General features: G+C 46.7%; 1 protein-coding gene across 1 annotated transcript; it reads right to left on the bottom strand.

The window, feature by feature from the left end:
- Nucleotides 1–103: 103 nt before the first annotated feature.
- tmtopsb (teleost multiple tissue opsin b) lies at nt 104–21778 on the bottom strand. The gene is made up of 4 exons (XM_061758861.1): nt 21090–21778; nt 9852–10180; nt 5163–5396; nt 104–934 (listed from the first exon to the last, which is right to left on the bottom strand). Exons 1-4 carry the CDS (start codon nt 21736–21738, stop codon nt 698–700), a joined length of 1449 nt encoding a protein of 482 aa, XP_061614845.1. The 5' UTR covers nt 21739–21778; the 3' UTR covers nt 104–697.
- Nucleotides 21779–22400: the final 622 nt, after the last annotated feature.

The raw sequence follows: 22400 nt of genomic DNA on the forward strand, positions 1-22400 counted from the left end.
GAGATTTTTTTCATCTTTTAGCGTCTTTGTAAGGTGCTCATCGAAGGATTGTAGCTTTCTTTTAGCTTTGTTAGCACACATTTAAAAAAAATAGCTTCACAAGTTCATAAATCTTTTTTTATTCTTGTTATTATTTTGAGTACAGTGAGTTGTATTTTGCTTTCTAGGAAACGAGCAGCTCAGCAACACGTTTTTGTTTTCTGTGCTTCCACGTGCAACGCTAATTGCGCTAATCGGCGGATTGTGTCTTTCTTTCAGTTTATTGCCTCGTGTCCATTCGTAAATGTTGAAAATAATCAACACAAGTTGGCAATTAGAGGCCTATGCTTCAACTGGGCTCATGTGTGATTCATCACTTTAGCGTTTGGCGACACACTTCAGCGAGCAGCCTTTCCATGTCGCCTTCTGACATTCCAGCCGTTTGCCGTGACCTCCCGCAACCCTCAACAACTCCCAGTGAAGTCGCTGCAATCGTGTCCACAAAAAGTACACCAAGCAACAACACTTTATTACATCTCAACTGAATGTTCATCGGAGAAGAGCTTCAAGGAAACGCGTGCGCTTCCCACGACGGCCAGTGGGAGAGTCCCGTTAGCCTTGAAGTCCCAACGGGTCCGAGTCCAGTAGTTCTGTCACAAACAGTTCGGGATAGGCCAACATCCCGAAGTTTCAGGATGCAGTCTCCGACCGTCACATGTCAAAAGAGCCCTCGTTTTCTGTAATGAGCCACCAGAGTCACTTTCGGTTTCGGACGGCTCGTCGGGCTCGGCGGCGGCGTGGCCCGGCCGGAGCACGAGCTGGCGGCGGACACGGGGCGCTCGTGGAGCTCCGGCCGCACGCTGCGCAGCGTCTTGGTCGCCCCGGAGAAGGTTTTGAGGGTCGAGCCTCGGTCCACGTCGGAGCATCTGAAGAAGGCTCGGAAACAGCGGTAGAACTACACACAAACACACACACACACACACACGCACATACAGAATTGGTATATCGTGTATTAACAAAAAGACTTTTTCCATCGACTGTGAAACGTCTTCATATCCAACAGCTCAATAACTCGGTATGTATCTCTCCATGTCTGTATCTCCGTATCTCTATTCTTCCATTCCTGTTGTGCGATATCTCCATATTGCCACGGCTATTTACCTTCATATTTCCATGTCTTTGTATTTTCATGTCTCTGTATTTGTATAGCTCTGTATTGCCATACTTCTATAGCACTACATCTCTGCATCTCCATAGTTGTACAATTTTTGTGCGTGTCGAAAAAAATATTTCTTTGCTCTTCTAAAATGTATTCTATGTTAAACCTAATAGAATATTTTGTTTGAGCATAAGAAGTAGACTCTCGCGCGCTCATATCGTCTCGTCACTTTGCTGCGAGACGAAGCAAGACGTCTGCGTTTGTGAAGGGGCAGCGTCAGTTGCATAAGGCAGATGATAACTGTCCATTTACGTGTGTACATGACCTCGCTTTAGGGAAAAAAGACTTCTTGACCTGTGTCCTTGCGTACAAGTTTTTTTTTTTTTTTTACTGTATTTCTCATTGTCAAAATGCTTGTCCTACTTCGTCTACTAAAGGGTTAACATTTTCCCCTTGACTCTATCTTAATCTTTAAAGCTCTATAGCGCGACATATTTTTTTATGTCCACAACTGTTTTTTCATGTCTGTATCGTCGTACATCTTTATTTCCAAATGTCTTCCCCTCTATAACTTCGCCACTCAAAATCTCCGCAACAGCACGCCGCTGTCCGCGTACGTCGTCGTGGGTTTTACAACCTAAACATTTTTCAAACTGAACGATCTACATATCAACTTTTGTTTGCAAATGAGATGCAGCAGTCCACAACAGTTACATGACTCACTCCCAAAAGTTCAAGATAAACGAGGTAATAGCAAAAAGCTCGACAACAAAAAAAAGACATTTATGAGGATAAAAGCTTTAAATTAAAGACAGTACCAAAAAAAATTATAATGGTGCTTAGCTCAAATCATTCATCTGTTGAAATGTGAGTGATGACAACGAAATGCTCATCATCGCCATCATTGAAATCACTTCAGAAGGCTTGAAAAGATGCGTTGGCGTCGTCTTGGTGGCCTCCATGGATAAACGTAGTGTACTTAGTATACTCTCCCGTTCCACACGTATACTTGAAGTCTACTACATTTCCCCAGGGGGCCACATGACTCCTAATGTACCTTTGCCACCATTTTGACCAACGTTTTCGTTGTTGTTTTTCTGACTAGATAGATGGAAGGCTTCGTTCGCCTGACTTGCAGCTCTGCGCAACTCTTAACTCAGATTCACAACAGGTGTTTAGGATGTCTACAAATGGCTTTCTGTGACTCTTCCAGTCGTCGTCTTGGTCTCATAATGTCGAAATGCACAAAGAAGAGGAGAGCAATTTGAATTCAAACATGCTCAAACACGCTGCCGTTTAAGATCATGGCCACTGAACTCCGAGTGTCATCGCAGGCTGCAGTAGTGATACAGAGAGACTGGAAGAGTCACAGAATGGCACGGAAGTGGACGTCCTTGGAAATTTGAATGGATCCACTGAATCTTGCCGTTCAGCTCCTTGTTAGAGAACAGCAAAAAGTACAGAAACATTCACCAGTTGGACATTTAAAAGTTTACAGAAGGTCATCTTAAGTTCACCTGTAAAGGTTATAGTGCATTTGAGGTTCATCCTAAAATTGCACTTGGAAGCCCAATATCCCCAACGTTTGGGAAAAGTGCATGAAGATTTCCCACTGTTTATAGGACACGCTGGACACGCTACATGTCGGGAATACACCAAACCCCTTGAAGACCTTTGATTAGGAACGGCAGGACATATTCCACAGTTTGTTCCCAGCGGGGGCGTCCGCTCGTGGACATTCTGTGCGGCGGTTGAAGTCTTCAACTCGCCTCGACACACGGCTGGGAGGAACTGAAGACTGAGAGCGCCACGTAGATCCGGCCCCGAAACGCCGGCGAAGCGGCGGAGAAGCCGCGAGATTGTGGGAGGTGAAGGAAGACACAACGAGATGAAATAACAGTGCGCAAAAAGGTCAGCGCTCTGCCGTGACCTCTCTCTTTGGAGATGGTAAGAAAGGTCACTGACACACTTTCATCTTCACATATGCCTTTCATCCGTTTACGTTGGGTTTCTTCCCATCTGAGCTTTGCCACCTTGTCTTCCATCCGACTCTCTTTTGGGCTTTCTATTTTCATATGGCAATAGAAAATCAACCTACAAAAATCGATTTACCCGAACCTTAAAGTGAATATTTCGTTATTTTTTTTTTTAACCTAACCCGAAAAAAATGCAGTTTGTGACTTTCGTCTTAATTGCACTTGATAAAATTGATGTTTACATTATGTCTTTACATTGTCTTTTATTGTTTTATATTTTACCATGCAATGTTATTTTTATTTATTAAAATCCTAGAACAATAATGTTTTTTTTTTTTTGTCTTTAGATTACATAAATGATTGCTGGGCCTCAAAATAAAAAAGAACGGAGTGGGCCAAATGTGTCCCGCAGGTCATACTTCTCAAGCTACAAACTTCTACAAGCTCACAGTCCAAAGTATTAGGTACACTCGCACAATCCAATGAGGGGGAAAAAAACAACATTTAAAAGACAATATTGTTCCGTTTTTAGATCTTATAGAGTGCTTCTCTGTTTGAACATTGAACTGTAGTCCTAACAGAGACCTCGCTCTGGCTATGAATAACTCTGTTTCTCATTAAGCTGACGTGTGACGCCCGCGAGACAAAAAGCAGTCCAAACAAAAGCGGCGCAATAAATAGCGTCGCTTGTTAATCCCGCACCAGACGCGACCCACGCCTCGCGCTACGTAAAATGGGTAAAATCACGGGCGCCTGACGAGCGAAAGAAAAAACCAGCAAACACTGTCAGAAATCTTATCAAAGATCTTATCTTGTCAAAGAGTGTGTCTTGATTCAGTTCAAAAATAGAAATCGGGCAGTTTTGCGGGTCCTGTCCCTCCTCTACTGGGGACATTCTGAAACGCTTAATTTAAGCGTAAAAAAGCTTAACGTCGCTTAATGCCAGAAAACTGCAACTGATTGTCACCAAAATCTATGTGGACATCTCCACTTATGCTCCCTTCCACCTCTGAAAATATCAAAACAAGAGCCGCAATATTATGGATTTTATGGACGTTGAGCTTTTTCCTCATTGAGCAATGTTAAGCTTTTTCTGCAAGTAAGCGCCTATGGAGAGGAAAACACTTTTACGTGCATAAAAATCCAAAATACTGGGGCAATCATTCCACTATTTTTAGAGGTTGAAGTGGGCATGGGTTGAGATGTGGGTGATGATTGATAGCAGTTTTTGGACATGAAGTGAAGTTAAGCATTTTTACGTTAAGCATTTTAGACTGTCCCCTCTACGGTGGGGTATTTTCACTGCAGCTTTCTGCAACCAAGACGGGTAGCGCTTAAGCTGTTTTGAGGCCTATAATCTGAATTTCCCTTTCAACGCAAAGTAACCAATGCCCCCCATAAAGACAGTAAAAGCCTTGATTGTATTTTCACTGGAGGGGGCGGCATCACCAACAATTATATTCAATTACGTTTGTTTACGTCACAGATAAAACACATGTGCCACATCAAAGATTTTTTGTTTTATTTCTGATTTAATTCAGGTTTTGGATTTTGGGGTTAAATTACTGGCTTGGCGCAAGCGGCATTCATTCGCAGTCTTGACGTGGAAACCTTCTGGACGGAGGACGAGATTTGTGGCTAGTAGCTATTTTAAAAAACTGTCACCCCAAAAAATGTGTGGGGTTGTTTCTGTCCAGATGTGGTGAGTACACACACAGTTCTTCAGGCTCTTTCCAACTCCCCCGTGCACACGGTCCCATAAAAAGACATAAACATGACTTGGATTCTTGTCGAACGAGTGCACGTTCCTGTGGGAAACTACAAATGTGGCGGGAACGCAGACGGAACCTTTTGAAGCGCTCGCTTTATGGTAAATCTAAAATCCATTTTAGTGGACGTGGGTCAAGTTGGATCTGGAGCAGCCTCAGTGTAAAATCATGTACAAAATGTTTTTGTGTATTTTGGGTCAGATTGACACGCATGATATATGTTTTTTGTTTTGCCGTCAAATGCCAAAACCGGCTCGAGGTGGTTGCGGCCGAGCCCACCTGCTTGTTCATAAAGATGTAGATGAAGGGGTTGACCACCGTGGACGACTTGGCCAGCAGCGACGGCAGGACGCCGGCCTCCGGGCCGAGGGGGTCACCGGAGCCCAGGGTGGCCATCAGGGCCACTGCGCCATAGGGCAGCCAGCAGACCAGGTAGCAGACCACCATGGTCAGCACCATGACCAGAACCCGCTGCTCCCGCCGCCGCGTCACCACCGAGCTGCCGCTGCGCACCTGCAAGACGGAGCAAAATGAATGCAAATGCCATAAATGCCTTGCGGCGCCACCCAAAAAACACAAGAAAAATTGCACTGCACCGTATCAGACTGTATAAAAACCTTTTTTTTGGAACTTCACGTTCACTGAACTGTTTTTCACTGTTTCTTTCTTTGCCTTTTTCGCCACACTTCCAGCAGCTTCTCCATCTTTTCGTGGACAGACGTCAGCAGTTTAGAAATGATCGTAACGGTGATTTCAAGCTTGAATTCAATGGACATCATTGACTTCTTCTCAGCAGGCACTTTCTTATGGTTAGAAAATATTAACTCATTTAGCAAAATACCAGCTCAACAAATGGAAAATGGGAGCACAAAATGCAAGACATACTTGCACTAAACCCTCCTTAAATGATGGCAGATGTACAATTAGATTTTAAAGGAAGAAAATTTGTCATTAAGTGCTACTGGAAGTACGAAAACGTCACAGAAGCGCAAAGACAACGAGGCGAAGTTTGGCTTGGATCGAGTTAGTGTTGAATTCCCTGACAAGTTCCCCAGTTGTCATGCCAACGACAAGTTTTAATAAGGTTTACGTTGCAAAACCAGAGACAGTCGGTGAGTTGAAAGAAGAAATTGGAACACAATGTCAAAATTTGAATAATGACCAACACGCAGGAATGAGCAGAATAGAACACTGGAAAAAGTCAATTATTTTCTTTTATGCCATTCAGGAATTTGTTCCCATTTTCTTTCTTTCTCCTATGGTGACTTTCTTCCGATGTCTGATTGGCTCAAAGTGCCTCACCGTTTCGGTGACGCTCAATAAGTAATCGTTTGGTCCATTAGTTGAACCATTAGCCCATTAGTGAGGGAGCCAAAGCAGAAAAAAAGCCATCACAGTAGAGCTCCATTTGATACGGTTCCGACAACCTTCAGCCTCTACATGAATGAACCTCAGGAATGAGCTTGACCGCATCAGTGGCATTTTCTTGTCGTTTTCTACTCGCGGAATTGATTTAGCTGCGGTTGATGTGTCGACAAGCGTTCCGTAGAAACGGCTCACTTAAAGTGGAGCCAATATTGGAGAGTGTGAAGGTCAACACCCAAGAAAAAAAATTGACGTTTAACCCTAAAGCTAACTCTAAATATAATCCAACCCAAACACCTTAACCTCCTCAACTCCTCCAAGCAGCGTTTTAAGGACCCTTCCGTTTTCCCACACAGTTAGAAGCATATATTTGTCCAACCAGATTTGGCAACATTTTTAAGGACTCCAACCCAATCTTAAAACGATTCAGTAATTGATTACGAGGTATTTCCGTAAAACTGGAAATCGCTGCGTGCGAGTGTGAATCATCTCTGCGCCAAAAACAAGCAGTGCTGATGTTTGAGATGCAAGGACGTCAATAAAATGAGTCAGAGGTCGCAAACAGACCTCCACTAATTGGATTGGAGTACTTGATCGGATTTTGTCTCGTTAAGATAACGAGTCAACCCCTGATTGATTAATTAATGAAAAAAAAGGTCTCCCAACACGTTTGTCCAAACATTACATGGTCTTGGAGGTAAACAGAAGGATTCACACAACAACAGTGCAAAACAAAATCATCCAGGCTTTAAATGCTGGTCTCTGTGCAAATTTAATGATAACCACCGTATGTGCTGTGTGCATTGGTCGCCGTGGTTACGGGTGGCAATAAATGTAAATGTGCAGTGTTCAGCAAGATGAAGAGCTACCTTATGTCACTTATCACCTGCCAATCACACACGATTTACATTTACATTTGATTTCAGAACGATTATGGCTGGCCCTGCTGTTTTGGATTATTTTTGCAGTCAATTTGAAGTTATTGTCACTTTTCCAACACCATAAAAGAGTGAGAATAAAAACAGCAGCACAGAATATAAAATGAAAATGCTAAATAGTTTTTTCTCGGGACTGTCAGTCACACTCAAGGGACGGACAATGAAGAAAAGCATCATGCACAATTTACACATGGCCTTCATAAAAACAAAATGCACTGACTTCATTATTAGGTATTAGGCACATGGCATGCGGAACAAAAGCATAACTAAGCAACGCAAAGCACATTTATTTATGCAGCACATTTCATACGCAAGATGCGTTACATGATTAAAAGCATTTTAAAACACAGGAAAAAAAAACTGCTTATAAACATTTAAAACAAAGAGAAAAATAGTTAAGAGTCCGGCGAGGGCGGCAGACGGGGCGAGTCGAGCGTCCTCCGTAAATCTTAGCAGCTTTCAAAACTTCAAACGTCGATGCGGAGTCGTAAAGTCGATTCATTGACGGGTCGGTTCAACCCTTAATTCATACGGGATACAAAGGCGACCGATTTAAACCTATACTTGTAAGAATTGACCTCGAAAAGTTGCTATCTGCAAATCTCTAATCTGCTCATATTTTGTCCACAGGCTTGTGCTTATCTGCTCTCGTTCAAATCTGCTTCTTGTTTACATACGGTACAGCACATGGTGGGCAAGCGACAGCCCGTGGGCCGTATCCCAGCCCACCACAGGATTTTGTGCATTTCACTCCAGTTAAAATCAAACCCCCAAAACATTTCATCTGCAATTGCGCAGAATATATAACTGTTGTATCATACTTTCCCCTAAACATAGCGCGGCCCTCGGAAGGGCTAATGGACTGGATGCGTCCAATATACGCACCGCAAACGACTTACTGATAAATAATTGAATTCTGTACGGCCCCAAACTATAGTTACAGCTCATCAAGTACTTAATTATAACATTAGTAGTTAATGAGACGCTACGCTCATATTTGGGCCAATTGTTCCCCATATGCACAAATTAGTCAGACATACTGAGAACTGTTGTCAGTCCAGTTCCTGGTAGCCAAGCGTGACCCCCATCATGCAAACATTTCACGGAAAAAGGTGTTACAATTATTCAACGTATTCTACGTAAAAGGATTGAAAGGTAAAATTCAAACGCCACCCAATGCTAACAATGTGTTAATTCATAGGCAAATGTATACAAACATTTACTCTTAAAAATTATTAGGATTATTCTGTCAACCAAATTGCATTTTGGGGTCTTTAATGCACTAAAAACCTCACTGAGTGTTGCCCTTTTTCTTTTTTTTTGTATCTGTCGTGGCAAATGATAAAGTCAACTTTGCAAATTTGACCGGTTGTTTAAATGTTGAGATGTTTAACTTTGAGAATAAAGTCTCACAGGTTGTTTTGTTTGTTTGTTTTTGTTTGTTGTGTACGAGGTAACGTATAAGTAACAGACCATCGAAGATTCCTTGACTTTAATTTGGAGGAGACATTAATAAGACATATTCCTCTGACTGCTCCTTTCCAATTGTGAAAAGAGTTGATTCAAAAGTTATTGTGTAATTGTGTAACATCATTTTGTGTTGTACTCTCTACTTTCAAAAGAGGAACAAAAATGAATAAATAAATAGCGAGTTTGACCATTTCCCAGGGTCGTAGGCTACAAATCCAAGACTTTGCATGTTTTGGGGCTTTGATTTTTTTCTCTAATCCGCTTCAACCGAAAGACACATTCCTGAACCCTCACCGTGAAATCTTTGTCAGGCCAGCAAAAGATTAGCCCGCAGGGATTAGCATTTCTCACTAACCGAAATGCAAGATCAAGTTCAAGCTGGAAAACATGAGATCATTCTCTGTTAAAAGCAAGCAAGCCTCTTTAAATTTTGGGTTGTTTTTTTTTCCCAGAGAATCTTTTTCCAAAATTGTATTAAAAAAAACAACTTTCAGATGAAAATAAATGCCTTGGCAAAGCCAAACAGTAATCCCCAATCCCCCAAAATCTGTTGAGTTGTACAGACCAAGTATCGTGTTCAATTCGAACGAGACCTAAACACTTTATACACGAGCTCCCAAAAGTGAGTACACACCTCACATTCAAAATAACTCAACACACAGCCATTAATGTTTAAACCACTGGCAACAAAAGTGAGTACACCCCAAGGTGAAAATGTCACTCATTCCCCCCCCCCCCCCCCCCCCCCCCCCCGGTGTCATGTGACTCATCAGCGTAACAAGGTCTCTGGTGTGAATTGGGAGGAGGTGTATTATATCCGGTGCGCAAGAAAGCCCGCAAACACTTTGCTGAAGACAAGCAGACGAAAGACGCGGATTACCGGAACCGTGTCCTGCGGTCTGATGAGACCAAGATGGACTTCTTTGATTCGGATGGCGTCAAGCGGCAATTTGGACATTTTCACGAAGGCGTGTACTCGCTTTCGATCAGAGACACGTTCCCTCATGAATATGAGACTTCCCGTACCACCCCGCAAGAACCAAATGGTTGATTTTTTCCTGTTTTGGCAATCGCTCTGCCTTGGTCAAATGACGTGGGAGGTTTTGCGTACTAGCGGTGCCATCGTTTCGAACTCCAAGAAGGCACCGAACCGAGATCTCAGCTGCCGATGTTCTCCGAGCTGCTCGTCCCTCACCTGTCTGATGGCGAGCAGCAGCTTTCCGTAGGAGAAGACGATGACGCCGAAAGGCAGCACCAGACAGAAGGCGAACAGGCACAGCACGTACGAGACGTTGTTGGCCGTCCGCGAGCGCCAGTCCACCGAGCACGTGGTGCCGGGACCCTCGGGCCCGTAGCGGCTCCAGCCCAGCAGGGGGGGCACCGTCCAGGCCACGGAGTAGAACCAGGAGAAGCAGATGCCACCCAGCGCGGGACGGAAGTCGCGGCCATCCGCCACGTTGGCCACCGTCATGGTGCAGTAGCGCTCGTACGACAGCACGGCCAGAGAGATGAGCGACACGATGCCTGAGAAGCAGAAAGAAAGTCCATCGCATTTACCAGGAAACGTGGACATACAACTTGCCCAATATGTCCCCCCTCAGACCCCCTTTCATAATCCACACACAATTTATTCGATGACCACACTTTCCCCATTGAAACGAACGTGATTCCGTTGCAGCCTCCCCACAACGCCGACACATTTTTCTCACAGGTTTATTGAATAAGGAAAATGGCACTCTGAAACAGTTTGTGCATCATGATAATTCAATGGGCATTGTACTGCTGCTTCTGCTTTGTAGGCTGTGGCCACCAGGGGGAAGTATAATACATATACACACACATTACACATGGATTTCACAACAAAACACAGAAGAAGACTGTCGCAAGTCAGTCAAGTGCAGATAAGACGTCAGCGTTAGAAAAAACAAATCATTCAGAAGTCCAATTTTTGCTTGCACATTTTGAGTCACAACAAGTGAAGTTGCCCGAGTGAAGTGAAAATATTCATAATCATAATAATAAAAAAGAAGAGCCCGGTGTCATTTTAGTATCATTTTTGTCCAGTTGCATGGATTAATTTTAAGTCCATGTGCATGTATTATTATTACTTTTGTCGCTTTCAATAAGAATCATCTTTATTTGCCAAGTATGTCCAAAACACACAAGGAATTTGTCTCCGGTAGTTGGAGCCGCTCTAGTACAACAGACAGTCAATTTACAGAACACTTTGGAGACATAAAGACATTGGCAAAAAACAATTGTGCAAAAAGATGCAGAGTCCTCTAGCACTTAGAGCAGTTTGAATGACTAATATCGCAATAGTCCGGTGCAATGACCATTGTGCAAAGGGCGCTGAGACTTCAAGGAGTGTATGCGGTTTAAAGTAACGAGTAGTCTACTAGTTCTACTAGAATGTCTACTAGTTCTAGTTTGCATTGATCGGTAGCGCCTACCTGAGGGAAGGAGCTGGAAGAGCTGGTGACCGGGGTGGGGAGGGTCCGAGAGGATTTTGCACGCCCTTGTCTTAGTTCTGGCAGCGTGCAAGTCCTCAAGGGTGGGTAGGGGGGTACCGACAATCCTTTCAGCAGTTTTGATTGTCCGTTGCAGTCGGAGTTTGTCCTTTTTTGTAGCAGCACCAAACCAGACTGTGATGGAAGAACACAGCACTGATTCGATGACCGCTGTGTAGAACTGTCTCAGCAGCTCCGGTGGCAGGCCCTGCTTTCTCAGAAGCCTCAGGAAGTACATCCTCTGCTGGGCCTTTTTGAGGACGGAGTTGATGTTGGTCGCCCACTTCAGGTCCTGGGAGATTGTAATTCCCAGGAACTTGAAGCTCTCGACGGTTGACACAAGGCAGCTGGACAACGTGAGGGGCAGCTGTGGCAAAGGATGCCTCCTGAAGTCCACGATCATCTCTACAGTCTTGAGCGTGTTCAGCTCCAGGTTGTGTCGGTCGCACCACAGCTCCAGCCGCTCCGCTTCCTGTCGATATGCAGACTCGTCACCGTCCTTGATGAGGCCGATGACAGTGGTGTCATCTGCAAACTTCAGGAGTTTGACAGTCGGGTTCGCTGAGGTGCAGTCGTTCGTGTAGAGAGAGAAGAGCAGCGGAGAGAGGACACAACCTTGGGGAGCCCCAGTGCTGATGCTGCGTGTGGATGAGGTGGCCTCCCCCAGCCTCACCTGCTGTGTCCTGCCCGTCAGAAAGCTGTAAATCCACTGGCAGATGGCAGGTGAGACGCTGAGCTGGAGAAGCTTGGATGAAGGAGTTCAGGGATGATGGTGTTGAACGCTGAGCTGAAGTCCACGAACAGGATCCTCGCGTAGGTCCCTGCACTGTCGAGGTGTTCTAGGATGAAGTGCAGTCCCATGTTGACTGCATCATCCGCAGATCTGTTCGGGACCTGTGACACTCTTGAGGTGGTCCAGCACGAGACGTTCAAAGGACTTCATGACCACAGATGTCAAAGCGACAGGCCTGTAGTCATTCAGACCCGAGATTGCAGGTTGCTTGGGGACTGGAATGATGGTGGAGCGTTTGAAACAGGATGGAACTTCGCACATTTCCAGAGATCTGTTGAAGATCTGAGTGAAGACTGGAGCGAGCTGGTCCGCGCAGACTTTGAGGCAGGATGGGGACACGTGGTCCGGGCCTGCCGCTTTGTTAATCTTTTGTTGTTTGAAGATGCGTCTCACATCCTGTTCATGGATGGTTAACGCAGAGGTCAGAGGTGTGATTGTGGTCGCGGGTGCGGCCGGGTGGGTGTGTGGTGTGAAACTGTCCTTTTCAAATCTGCAGTAGAAGGTATTCAAGTCATTGGCTAGTGTGCTATTGTTCTCAGCTTGGGGGGATCGTCGCTTGTAATTAGTCAGCGATTGGAATGCATGCTAGACTGATTTAGAGTTGTTTGCGCTAAACTTATTTTCCAACTTTGCTGTATAGATCCTGTTTGCAATGTTAATTTCTTTAGTCAGCTGGTTTCTAGCTCGATTATACAGGGCCCTGTCCCCGCTCTGATATGCGTCCTCCTTAGCTTGGCGAAGCTGCTTAAGTTTAGCAGTGAACCACGGCTTATTGTTGTTGAATGTGCGAAATGATTTTGTTGCTACACAGACCTCTTCACAGAAACTGATATAGGATGTGACAGTGTCCGTATATTCATCCAGGCTGCCAGCTGAATTTTCAAAGACACTCCAGTCTGTGCAGTCTAAACAGCTTTGAAGTTCCATCTTGGCTTCATTTGTCCACTTTTTCACTGTTTTCACTGTAGGCTTCGCACATTTAAGTTCTTGCCTGTACGTCGGTATTAAGTGAATTAAGCAGTGATCAGACGAGCCCAGGGCTGCACGAGGTATAGCACGGTATGCGTTTTTTACCGTAGTGTAGCAGTGGTCTAAAGTATTCTTTTCCCTGGTAGGACAGTCGATGTGCTGCTTGTATTTAGGGAGTTCGTGGTTGAGTTTAGCTTTGTTAAAGTCCCCAAGAATAATGAGGGGTGAGTCGGGGTGTTTTTTTTCAATTTCGTTGACTTGATCGGCGAGCGTTAGCAATGCGGCGTTCGTGTTAGCTTGAGGCATTATATAGACTCCAGCCAGTATGAATTATGCGAACTCACGTGGCGAGTAGAATGGTTTACAGTTTAAGAATAGCGACTCCAAATGCGGGCTGCAGTGTGTGCTGAGCACCGTGACGTCCGTACACCATTTTTCGTTGATATAGAGGCATATCCCGCCGCCCTTTGTTTTCCCCGATGATTCCATGTCGCGGTCCGCTCGATGAATGTGGAAGCCGGGAAGCATGACGCCGCCATCGGGTACAGCGTCGCAAAGCCAGGTCTCCGTGAAGCACATGGCTGCGGAACGTCTGAAGTCTTTACTGGTCTTTAACAGAAGATGAAGCTCGTCCATTTTGTTGGGTAGGGAGCGTACATTCGCGAGGTGGATCGACGGGAACGCCAATCTGTGTCCTCTCTTGCGGAGTTTCACCTGAATGCCGGCTCGCTTCCCTCTGTGGCGCCGCTTCCGTCTCCATGCGCCGAAAACCGCGGACGCCGCTCCGGTGAGTAACTCGTGGAAAAAACTGAGCGGATATTCGAAAGTTAGTGACAGAAAGTCCGGAGTAGACTCCTTGATGGTTAGCAGGTCTCCCCTTGTGTAAGTGAGTCGTGTAAGGTCTCCAAAGACGGACGAAAAACACAAAAACAAAGACAATACTAGAGAGCGCGTTACCGAGGCGCTCGATGAATGTGGAAGCCGGGAAGCATGACGCCGCCATCGGGTACAGCGTCACAAAGCCAGGTCTCCGTGAAGCACATGGCCGCGGAACGTCCGAAGTCTTTACTGGTCTTTAACAGAAGATGAAGCTTGTCCATTTTGTTGGGTAGGGAGCGTACATTCGCGAGGTGGATCGACGGGAACGGCAATCAGTGTCCTCTTTCACCTGAATGCCGGCTCGCTTCCCTCTGTGGCGCCGCTTCTGTCTCCATGCGCCGAAAACCGCGGACGCCGCTCCGGTGAGTAACTCGGGGAAAAAACTGAGCGGATATTCGAAAGTTGGTGACAGAAAGTCCGGAGTAGACTCCTTGATGGTTAGGAGGTCTCCCCTTATGTCAGTGAGTCGTGTAAGGTCTCCAAAGACGGACGAAAACACAAAAACAAAGACAATACTAGAGAGCGCGTTACCGAGGCGACCACACTGGTAGGCGCCATCTTACAGAATTCAAGTGATTTTAGTGACCAGTGACAGCTCTTTTATTGGATTGGTGAAAGATTTTTTTATTTTTTTAAAACAACCAACATCAGTCCTCCTGATCTGAGTCCTTTTGTTGCTGATTGCTTGGAGTTTTTTTATTTATTGTTTTTTTTTTTTTTGGGGGGCGGTAGGCTAATTAGCTTCATGGTGCATTACAGCCACTGACTGATATCGTCGTTCCATTTCGAACCGATGTGAACTGATGGTGGCCAGAAATTGTGACATACGCTGGCGCTGTCTAGCGGTGGAGGTCTGAAGCGCTCATACTGTATCTCAGATTTTTGCTCATATCTCAAGACAAAAAAAAAAATAAATCGTCCAATCAACGAATCGCATCTTGAAAAACTAAAAACTAAAAACGAGGCACTAGTATCTCAAGTATAAAAGGTGGTAATGTAGTAAGAACATAAAAATTTCATTTTGAGGTTGTTTTAAAACCTGAGCATTGTGCAAACGATTCTGAAGTGTTAAAAATTATTATTATTATGATCCATCCATCCATCCATCCATTTTCTATCGCTTATCCGGGTCGGGTCGCGGGGGCAGTAGCTTTAGCAGGGACGCCCAGACTTCTCTCTCCCCAGCCACTTCATCCAGCTCTTCCGGGGGGATCCCGAGGCGTTCCCAGGCCAGCCGAAGGACGTAGTCTCTCTAGCGTGTCCTGGGTCGTCCCCAGGGTCTCCTCCCGGTGGGACGTGCCCGGAACACCTCACCAGGGAGGTGTCCGGGAGGCATCCGAATCAGATGCCCCAGCCACCTCATCTGGCTCCTCTCAATGCGGAGGAGCATCGGCTCTACTCTGAGATCCTCCCGGATGACCGAGCTTCTCACCCTATCTCTAAGGGAGAGCCCGGACACCCTGCGGAGGAAACTCATTTCGGCGGCTTGTATCCGGGATCTTGTTCTTTCGGTCACGACCCACAGCTCGTGACCATAGGTGAGGGTAGGAACGAAGATCGACCGGTAAATTGAGAGCTTCGCCTTTCGGCTTAGCTCCTTCTTTACCACAACGGACCGATACAAAGTCTGCATCACTGCAGACGCTGCACCGATCCACCTGTCGATCTCCCGTTCCATTCTACCCTCACTCGTGAACAAGACCCCAAGATACTTGAACTCCTCCACTTGGGGCAGGATCTCATCCCCGACCTGGAGAGGGCATACCACCCTTTTCCGACTGAGGACCATGGTCTCAGATTTGGAGGTGCTGATTCTCATCCCAGCCGCTTCACACTCGGCTGCGAACTGCTCCAGTGAGAGTTGGAGCTCACGGCTTGATGAAGCCAACAGAACCACATCATCAGCAAAAAGCAGAGATGCAATACTGAGGCCACCAAACCGGACCCACTCTACGCCTCGGCTGCACCTAGAAATTCTGTCCATAAAAGTTATGAACAGAATCAGCGACAAAGGGCAGCGTTGGCGGAGTCCAACCCTCACCGGGAACGAGTCCGACTTACTGCCGGATATGCGGACCAAACTCTGACTCGAGTCGTACAGGGACCGAACAGCCCGTATCAGGGGGTTCTGTACCCCATACTGCCGAAGCACCCTTCACAGGACTCCCCGAGGGACACGGTCAAACGCCTTCTCCAAGTCCACAAAACACATGTTGGGCGAACTCCCATGCACCCTCGAGGACCCTGCCGAGGGTGTAGAGCTTGTCCACTGTTTCACGGCCAGGACAAAAAACACACTGCTCCTCCTGAATCTGAGATTCGACTTCCCGATGGAACCTCCTCTCCAGCACCCCTGAATAGACCTTACCAGGGAGGCTGAGCAGTGTGATCCCCCTGTAGTTGGAACACACCCTCCGGTCCTCCTTCTTAAAAAGGGGGACCACCACCCCAGTCTGCCAATCCAGAGGCACTGTCCCCGATGTCCACGCGATGTTGCAGAGGCGTGTCAACCAGGACAGCCCCACAACATCCAGAGCCTTTAGGAACTCCGGGCGAATCTCATCCACCCCCGGGGCTCTGCCACCGAGGAGCTTTTTAACTACCTCGGTGGAATTGAGGAGGTCTTCGAAGTATTCTCCCCACCGACTCACAACGTCCCGAGTCGAGGTCAGCAGCGCCCAATCCCCACTATACACAGTGTTGGTGGTGCACTGCTTTCCTCTCCTGAGACGTCGGATGGTGGACCAGAATTTCCTCAAAGCCGTCCGGAAGTCTTTCTCCATGGCCTCACCGAACTCCTCCCATGCCCGAGTTTTTGCTTCAGCGACCACCAGAGCTGCATTCCGTTTGGCCAGCCGGTACCCATCAGCTGCCTCAGGAGTCCCACAGGCCAAAAAGGCCCGATAGGACTCCTCCGTCAGCTTGACGGCATCCCTCACCGTTGGTGTTCACCAACGGGTTCGGGGATTGCCGCCACAACAGGCACCGACCACCTTACGGCCACAGCTCCGGTCGGCCGCCTCAGCAATGGAGGCGCGGAACATGGTCCACTCGGACTCGATGTCCCCCGCCTCCCCCGGAACATGAGAAAAGTTCTGTCGGAGGTGGGAGTTGAAACTCCTTCTGACAGGGGATTCTGCCAGACGTTCCCAGCAGACCCTCACAATACGTTTGGGCCTGCCACGTCGGACCGGCATCTTCCCCCACCATCGGAGCCAACTCACCACCAGGTGCTGATCAGTTGACAGCTTCGCCCCTCTCTTCACCCGAGTGTCCAAGACATGCGGCCGGAAGTCCGATGACACAACCACAAAGTCGATCATCGAACTGCGACCTAGGGTGTCCTGATGCCAAGTGCACGTGTGGACACGCTTATGCTTGAACATGGTGTTCGTTATGGACAATCCGTGACGAGCACAGAAGTCCAATAACAGAACACCGCTCGGGTTCTGATTGGGGGGGCCGTTCCTCCCAATCACGCCCTTCCAGGTCTCACTGTCATTGCCCACGTGAGCATTGAAGTCCCCCAACAGAACAATGGAGTCCCCAGTGGGAGCGCTCTCCAGTACCCCCTCCAAGGACTCCAAAAAGGGTGGGTACTCTGAACTGGTGTTTGGTGCATAGGCACAAACAACAGTCAGGACCCGTCCCCCCACCCGAAGGCGGAGGGAGGCTACCCTCTCATCCACCGGGGTGAACCCCAACGTACATGCGCCGAGCCGGGGGGCAATAAGTATACCCACACCTGCTCGGCGCCTCTCACCGTGGGCAACTCCAGAGTGGAAGAGAGTCCAACCCCTCTCGAGAGGACTGGTACCAGAGCCCAAGCTGTGTGTGGAGGCGAGTCCGACTATATCTAGTCGGAACTTCTCGACCTCACACACCGAGCTGGTGTGTCAGGCTCCTTCCCTGCCAGAGAGGTGACATTCCACGTCCCTAGAGCCAGCTTCTGTAGCCGGGGATCGGATCGCCAAGGTCCCCGCCTTCGGCCACCGCCCAGCTCACACTGCACCCGACCCATATGGCCCCTCCCACAGGTGGTGAGCCCATGGGATGGGGGAACCACGTTACCCTTTCGGGCTGTGCCCGGCCGGGCCCCATGGGTGCAGGCGCTCGCCTTCAAGCCCCACCACCAGGCCTGGCTCCAGTGGGGGGCCCCGGTGACCCGCGTCCGGGCAAGAGAAAACGAAGTCCATTGTTTGTCGTCATCATTAGGGTCTTTGAGCCGTGCTTTGTCTGGTCCCTCACCTAGGACCTGTTTGTCATGGGTGACCCTGCCAGGGGCATAAAGCCCCAGACAACTTAGCTCCTAGGATCACTGGGACACACAAACCCCTCCACCACGACAAGGTGACGGCTCAAGGAGGGGTATTATTATTATTATTAATAATGACGAGCTAATGTTAGTTAAAAACGTTATACAGTGTAACAGCGAAAAAAAATAATCTTTTAAATCTTGGCCATGAACAAGCTGGAAGGGTAATAAAATCAAATAAGGCCTATGGGTTACTTTTATTATTATTGTTATTATTATCATTATTATTATTATTGTGTGTTTGTTGTTGTAGTCGTGTTCTAATTGGGTTGGCGGTTCAATTTGCCGCTGATCGATCCGGACCGCTTTAACCGCTTTGTTTACATTCTGTAACTCAAAACTACAGCAAAATCTTGTGGCCGTAATAGAACAATGTGTGTTTTTTGTGTTATTTTTGCATTGAAGTGCCATAGCACGAGGCTCCGACTCCACTTTTAAAAGCCCAAAAGTGACCAAGTTGAACCACGGGCCGACGTGTACAAACGACCTCCATTTTTTTCTCGGCACCTCTAATGGTTTGCGACCCGGGTGCTGGCGTTGACTCAAACGCAGCCCTTTCTGATCCTCCGCTTGGGGATTTTAATGGGCTTTCCACCTCAAGCCCAATTCTTCTTGCCCCCCAACACCCCCCCCACCCCCGCTCCAGAGGGGCTAAATGAAGCGAGCCGGGCCAGCGTCCCTCTGCTGAGTCAGCAAAAGGCCTAATCATGGCTCAGTGTTCTATCTGTAGCCAATTCGCTTCATTTATCACAAGTTGAACGTCTTCTTCTTCCCCACTGCTGCACAGCGCAGCTCGATCACAAGTTGTCGGTGCCACTCAATTAGCAGGTCACTTGCTTCTCATTTGGACGTCACACAAACAAGAGCCTTGCTTGCTGCAATCAGGAATTTTTGGGGTTAAACACGAACAAGTGCATGACAACATTAAACAAGCGGCGTGTCTGTCTGCACCAACGACTTGAACAATAAGTGTTACGCATACACACAACCTTTGATTTACAGTACATTATGTCCACATATACAGTCCATTTTTAAAATAACATTTTACCAAATTAGGGTTTAAGCAAAAAAAGAAAAAGGCACAGTGTATGTTCTTATTTGCGTACATACGACAACAATATTTTAACAAATATGGTAGGATTTGTGATAAATTATGAATCTGTTCCAGAAAGTCTTACCAAAACCAAATCATACGAAATCCGAAGCAATATTTCCAACAGGAAATAATGTAAACCCAATTAATCCGTTCCAGACACCCCAAAATATTAGAGACAATCTATAGTTTTACACACAAAAAACGCGTGAAATAAATATAAATGACAAATGAAGTGGATGCATGATTGTTTAACAACACTTTTCCCATTCTTGAAGACTCTTGATGATGAATACAGCAAGCTTATTTTCAAGGATGTGTAATGTATTTAGAAAGAGATGTGTGACTTAACTTTCCAGGGTCCTTAAGTAAAGACTGACTACTTTGTGCTCAAAGTTGCCGCATGCTAATTGTGGCGGACAATGTCTCATTAGCGCGGTAGCAAACCTTGACTCTCCGAGGTCAACGAGAATACACTGAGGGGGGGGCAAAAGTATTGGGACACACCCACCCAACTATCTACAAGAAATTGTTCCAAAACTTTGCCCTTAATTCTGCTAGGTTAATGCTAATGCTAACACATCATGGGAAATGCCATATGTGCTAACACATAGAATCTATGTGTGAGTTATAACCCTTAAAGCAACAGATATTTGAACATAAAAAGTGGAGCAACGCATGAAGACAGATAATATAATACTTTTACAGGCATATATTCTTTATCCTCTGTGAAGAACGATTAATATTACTGCTGAGTTGTGACGTCTCCTCTGTATCCATGTCTGTATTATACCACCCCCACGTGGCCAAGGAACGCACAACGGAACGAGCACATTTTCACTGATTAAAATGCGTGTGAATTCGTTTTGTAAACGGAAAATGCAACTAAGCTTCATTGTTACAAATTGGGACTGACAACCATCCAACCACAACACACATTTGACTTATTACGTTTTATAGGGGGAAAAAAGTCACAATGGTGTTCTTATCTGCTTCTATATGATGAGCATTTTCTAATAAAACCTTTTTTTGGGGGGAGGGGGGTGGGGTATAGATATTTCTATATATTTTTTGTAATGATTTGGTTTTGTCAACATTGTCAACATGTCAACATTTTAAAGAGATGCCGCTCCCAGCAACTTTTTTACTTGTGTGTGTTTTATTAGGTAATGTTACATAACTAATGTATACAGTATATGTAGCAAATCAAAGCATGTTGACACGCTAAATGTTTGCCAACTAAGCACGGCATGGTGTTTCCTGGTGAGATTCTTCAAGAAAGTCTACAATACAACTAGAATCGGTCAGTGCTGAACAGATTTGTTGTAAAAGTAGTTAAATTTTCCTTTTTCAAATCCATATTTTCGAGGCAAAATGTGCATTATTGTTGGCAAATGAGACGTGTTGTCAATGTGCGCGCACAAAAGTGTTGCAACGATGAGTGCACCCACAGGCGGCTTAAAGGGGGAACCCCTGGGGTGCACGTGCCCCCCATTTCTTACCCACAGTGCCCCTGCGTGTACGGCAAAAAGTGCCCTTGAAAATGGGAGCTCAGATAAGATGACTTTTCTCATTGACATTGCCCGCCTTTTTGCACACTATTGACAGGACGTGTTTCAGTTTGTGCAAAGTGAACGCGGCACGTTGAAGGAAATGCCACTTCACCAATTATGCCTATTAGAGCGCAAATGACGTATTTTCTTGACTTCAAACTAAAGTGCATTTTGCAGTACACTTCCCCCCAGCCCCCCATTTAGTACTCCTGTCATATGCGCACCGTTTATTCGAGGTGACTGAAAATCTCCTCCGGGACCCCGATCCGAGGTCGTCATGCTCGTAATGTTTTGCTCGTCTTCAAAGCCGCGCGCACTCACCCAAGCATGCGTTGACGAAGCCGTACCACACGCAGCCGGCGCGTCCGATCAGCCAGCGGCCGCGGACGCTGGCGGCGAAGCTGAAGGGCGTCCCGAGCACGCTGACCAGCAGGTCACTGACCGAGATGCTGACCAGCAGCAGGTTGATGGGCGTGCGCAGGGCCCGGTAGCGCAAGAACACGGCCAGCACCGCCGAGTTGCACACGAAGCCCAGCGTGCCGATCAAGCCCAAGCACGCGGCCACCAGCGCGTGACCCGTCGGGCTGAGCGACGGCGACGGCGGCGGCGAGCCGGACACCTCCGCCGTCACCGCCGCCGCCGCCGCCGCCGCCGGGCACTGCGCGCAGCTCAGGCTCACGTTGGACGAGTCGATCATGCCGCCGCAGAGTTCCGAGCCGAGCGGAGCCGAGTTCGGGAGCCTTCGGTTCTCGCCATGCAGACGAAGAGGAGCGAGAGGAGGGGAAGCGCCTTTTACGCACGGGCCGGGCGGGGTCGTGTGGCTGCTGCTGAGCGGCTCCAAAGACTCGATACTCTGCGAGACTCGAGACCCCCTCGGTGCGCTCCTTCCTCGCGCGTCTGTTGCGCTTTTATCGCCCTGCGCTGCGATGCACGCGCAAATACGCGCCCCACGCCAATCACACTTGAGCATTTATTACATAGAGTTTTGGTTTGTCCTCCCCAGTAAGACAGGTCAGCATACTAGAACCACAACCTTGCCCGATACAACAAATAGTTTTTGTTCCATTCCTGCCAGAGAGGAGGGGTGGGGGGGAACTTAACATCTGTAAAGGGGACGTGACCATTACAATAATAAATGAAATATATATTACCAATATTGAAATACTATTTTCGGCATAAACGTTTTTGTTGAACACTTCAGCCTACTATGGTTTTATATTTTAATGTTATTCATTATGGTGCCACTTGGAGAGCTAAGTATTTTTTGAGGTAGCATTTTGTGTAAAAAAAAAAGAAAAAAAAAAAGAATGATATACTGTAACACTGGTGAAACTAAAATCCATTATAGTAAAAACAGGTCAAATGTGACCCGGAACAGCCTCAGTGTACACAACATCTTATGTCCCCTGTACAAATGAAAGACATTGAAATCTTTTTGGTTTATGTATTTGGGTCACATTAGGAAAAAGTCATCCAATTTGTGAACAGCAATCGAGTGTGAAGCGTCAACATTTCTTGTAATCGTATTCTGTGGTATTTCACACCAATAGCGACATTTCTCAGTATTCGCACTGTAAAATTGAAAATACAATTTGGGTTTTCCCTTCATCACAATTTTTGGTATCATGAAAA

Source organism: Phyllopteryx taeniolatus, chromosome 20, assembly GCF_024500385.1.
Source record: "Phyllopteryx taeniolatus isolate TA_2022b chromosome 20, UOR_Ptae_1.2, whole genome shotgun sequence".
NCBI lineage: Eukaryota > Metazoa > Chordata > Actinopteri > Syngnathiformes > Syngnathidae > Phyllopteryx > Phyllopteryx taeniolatus.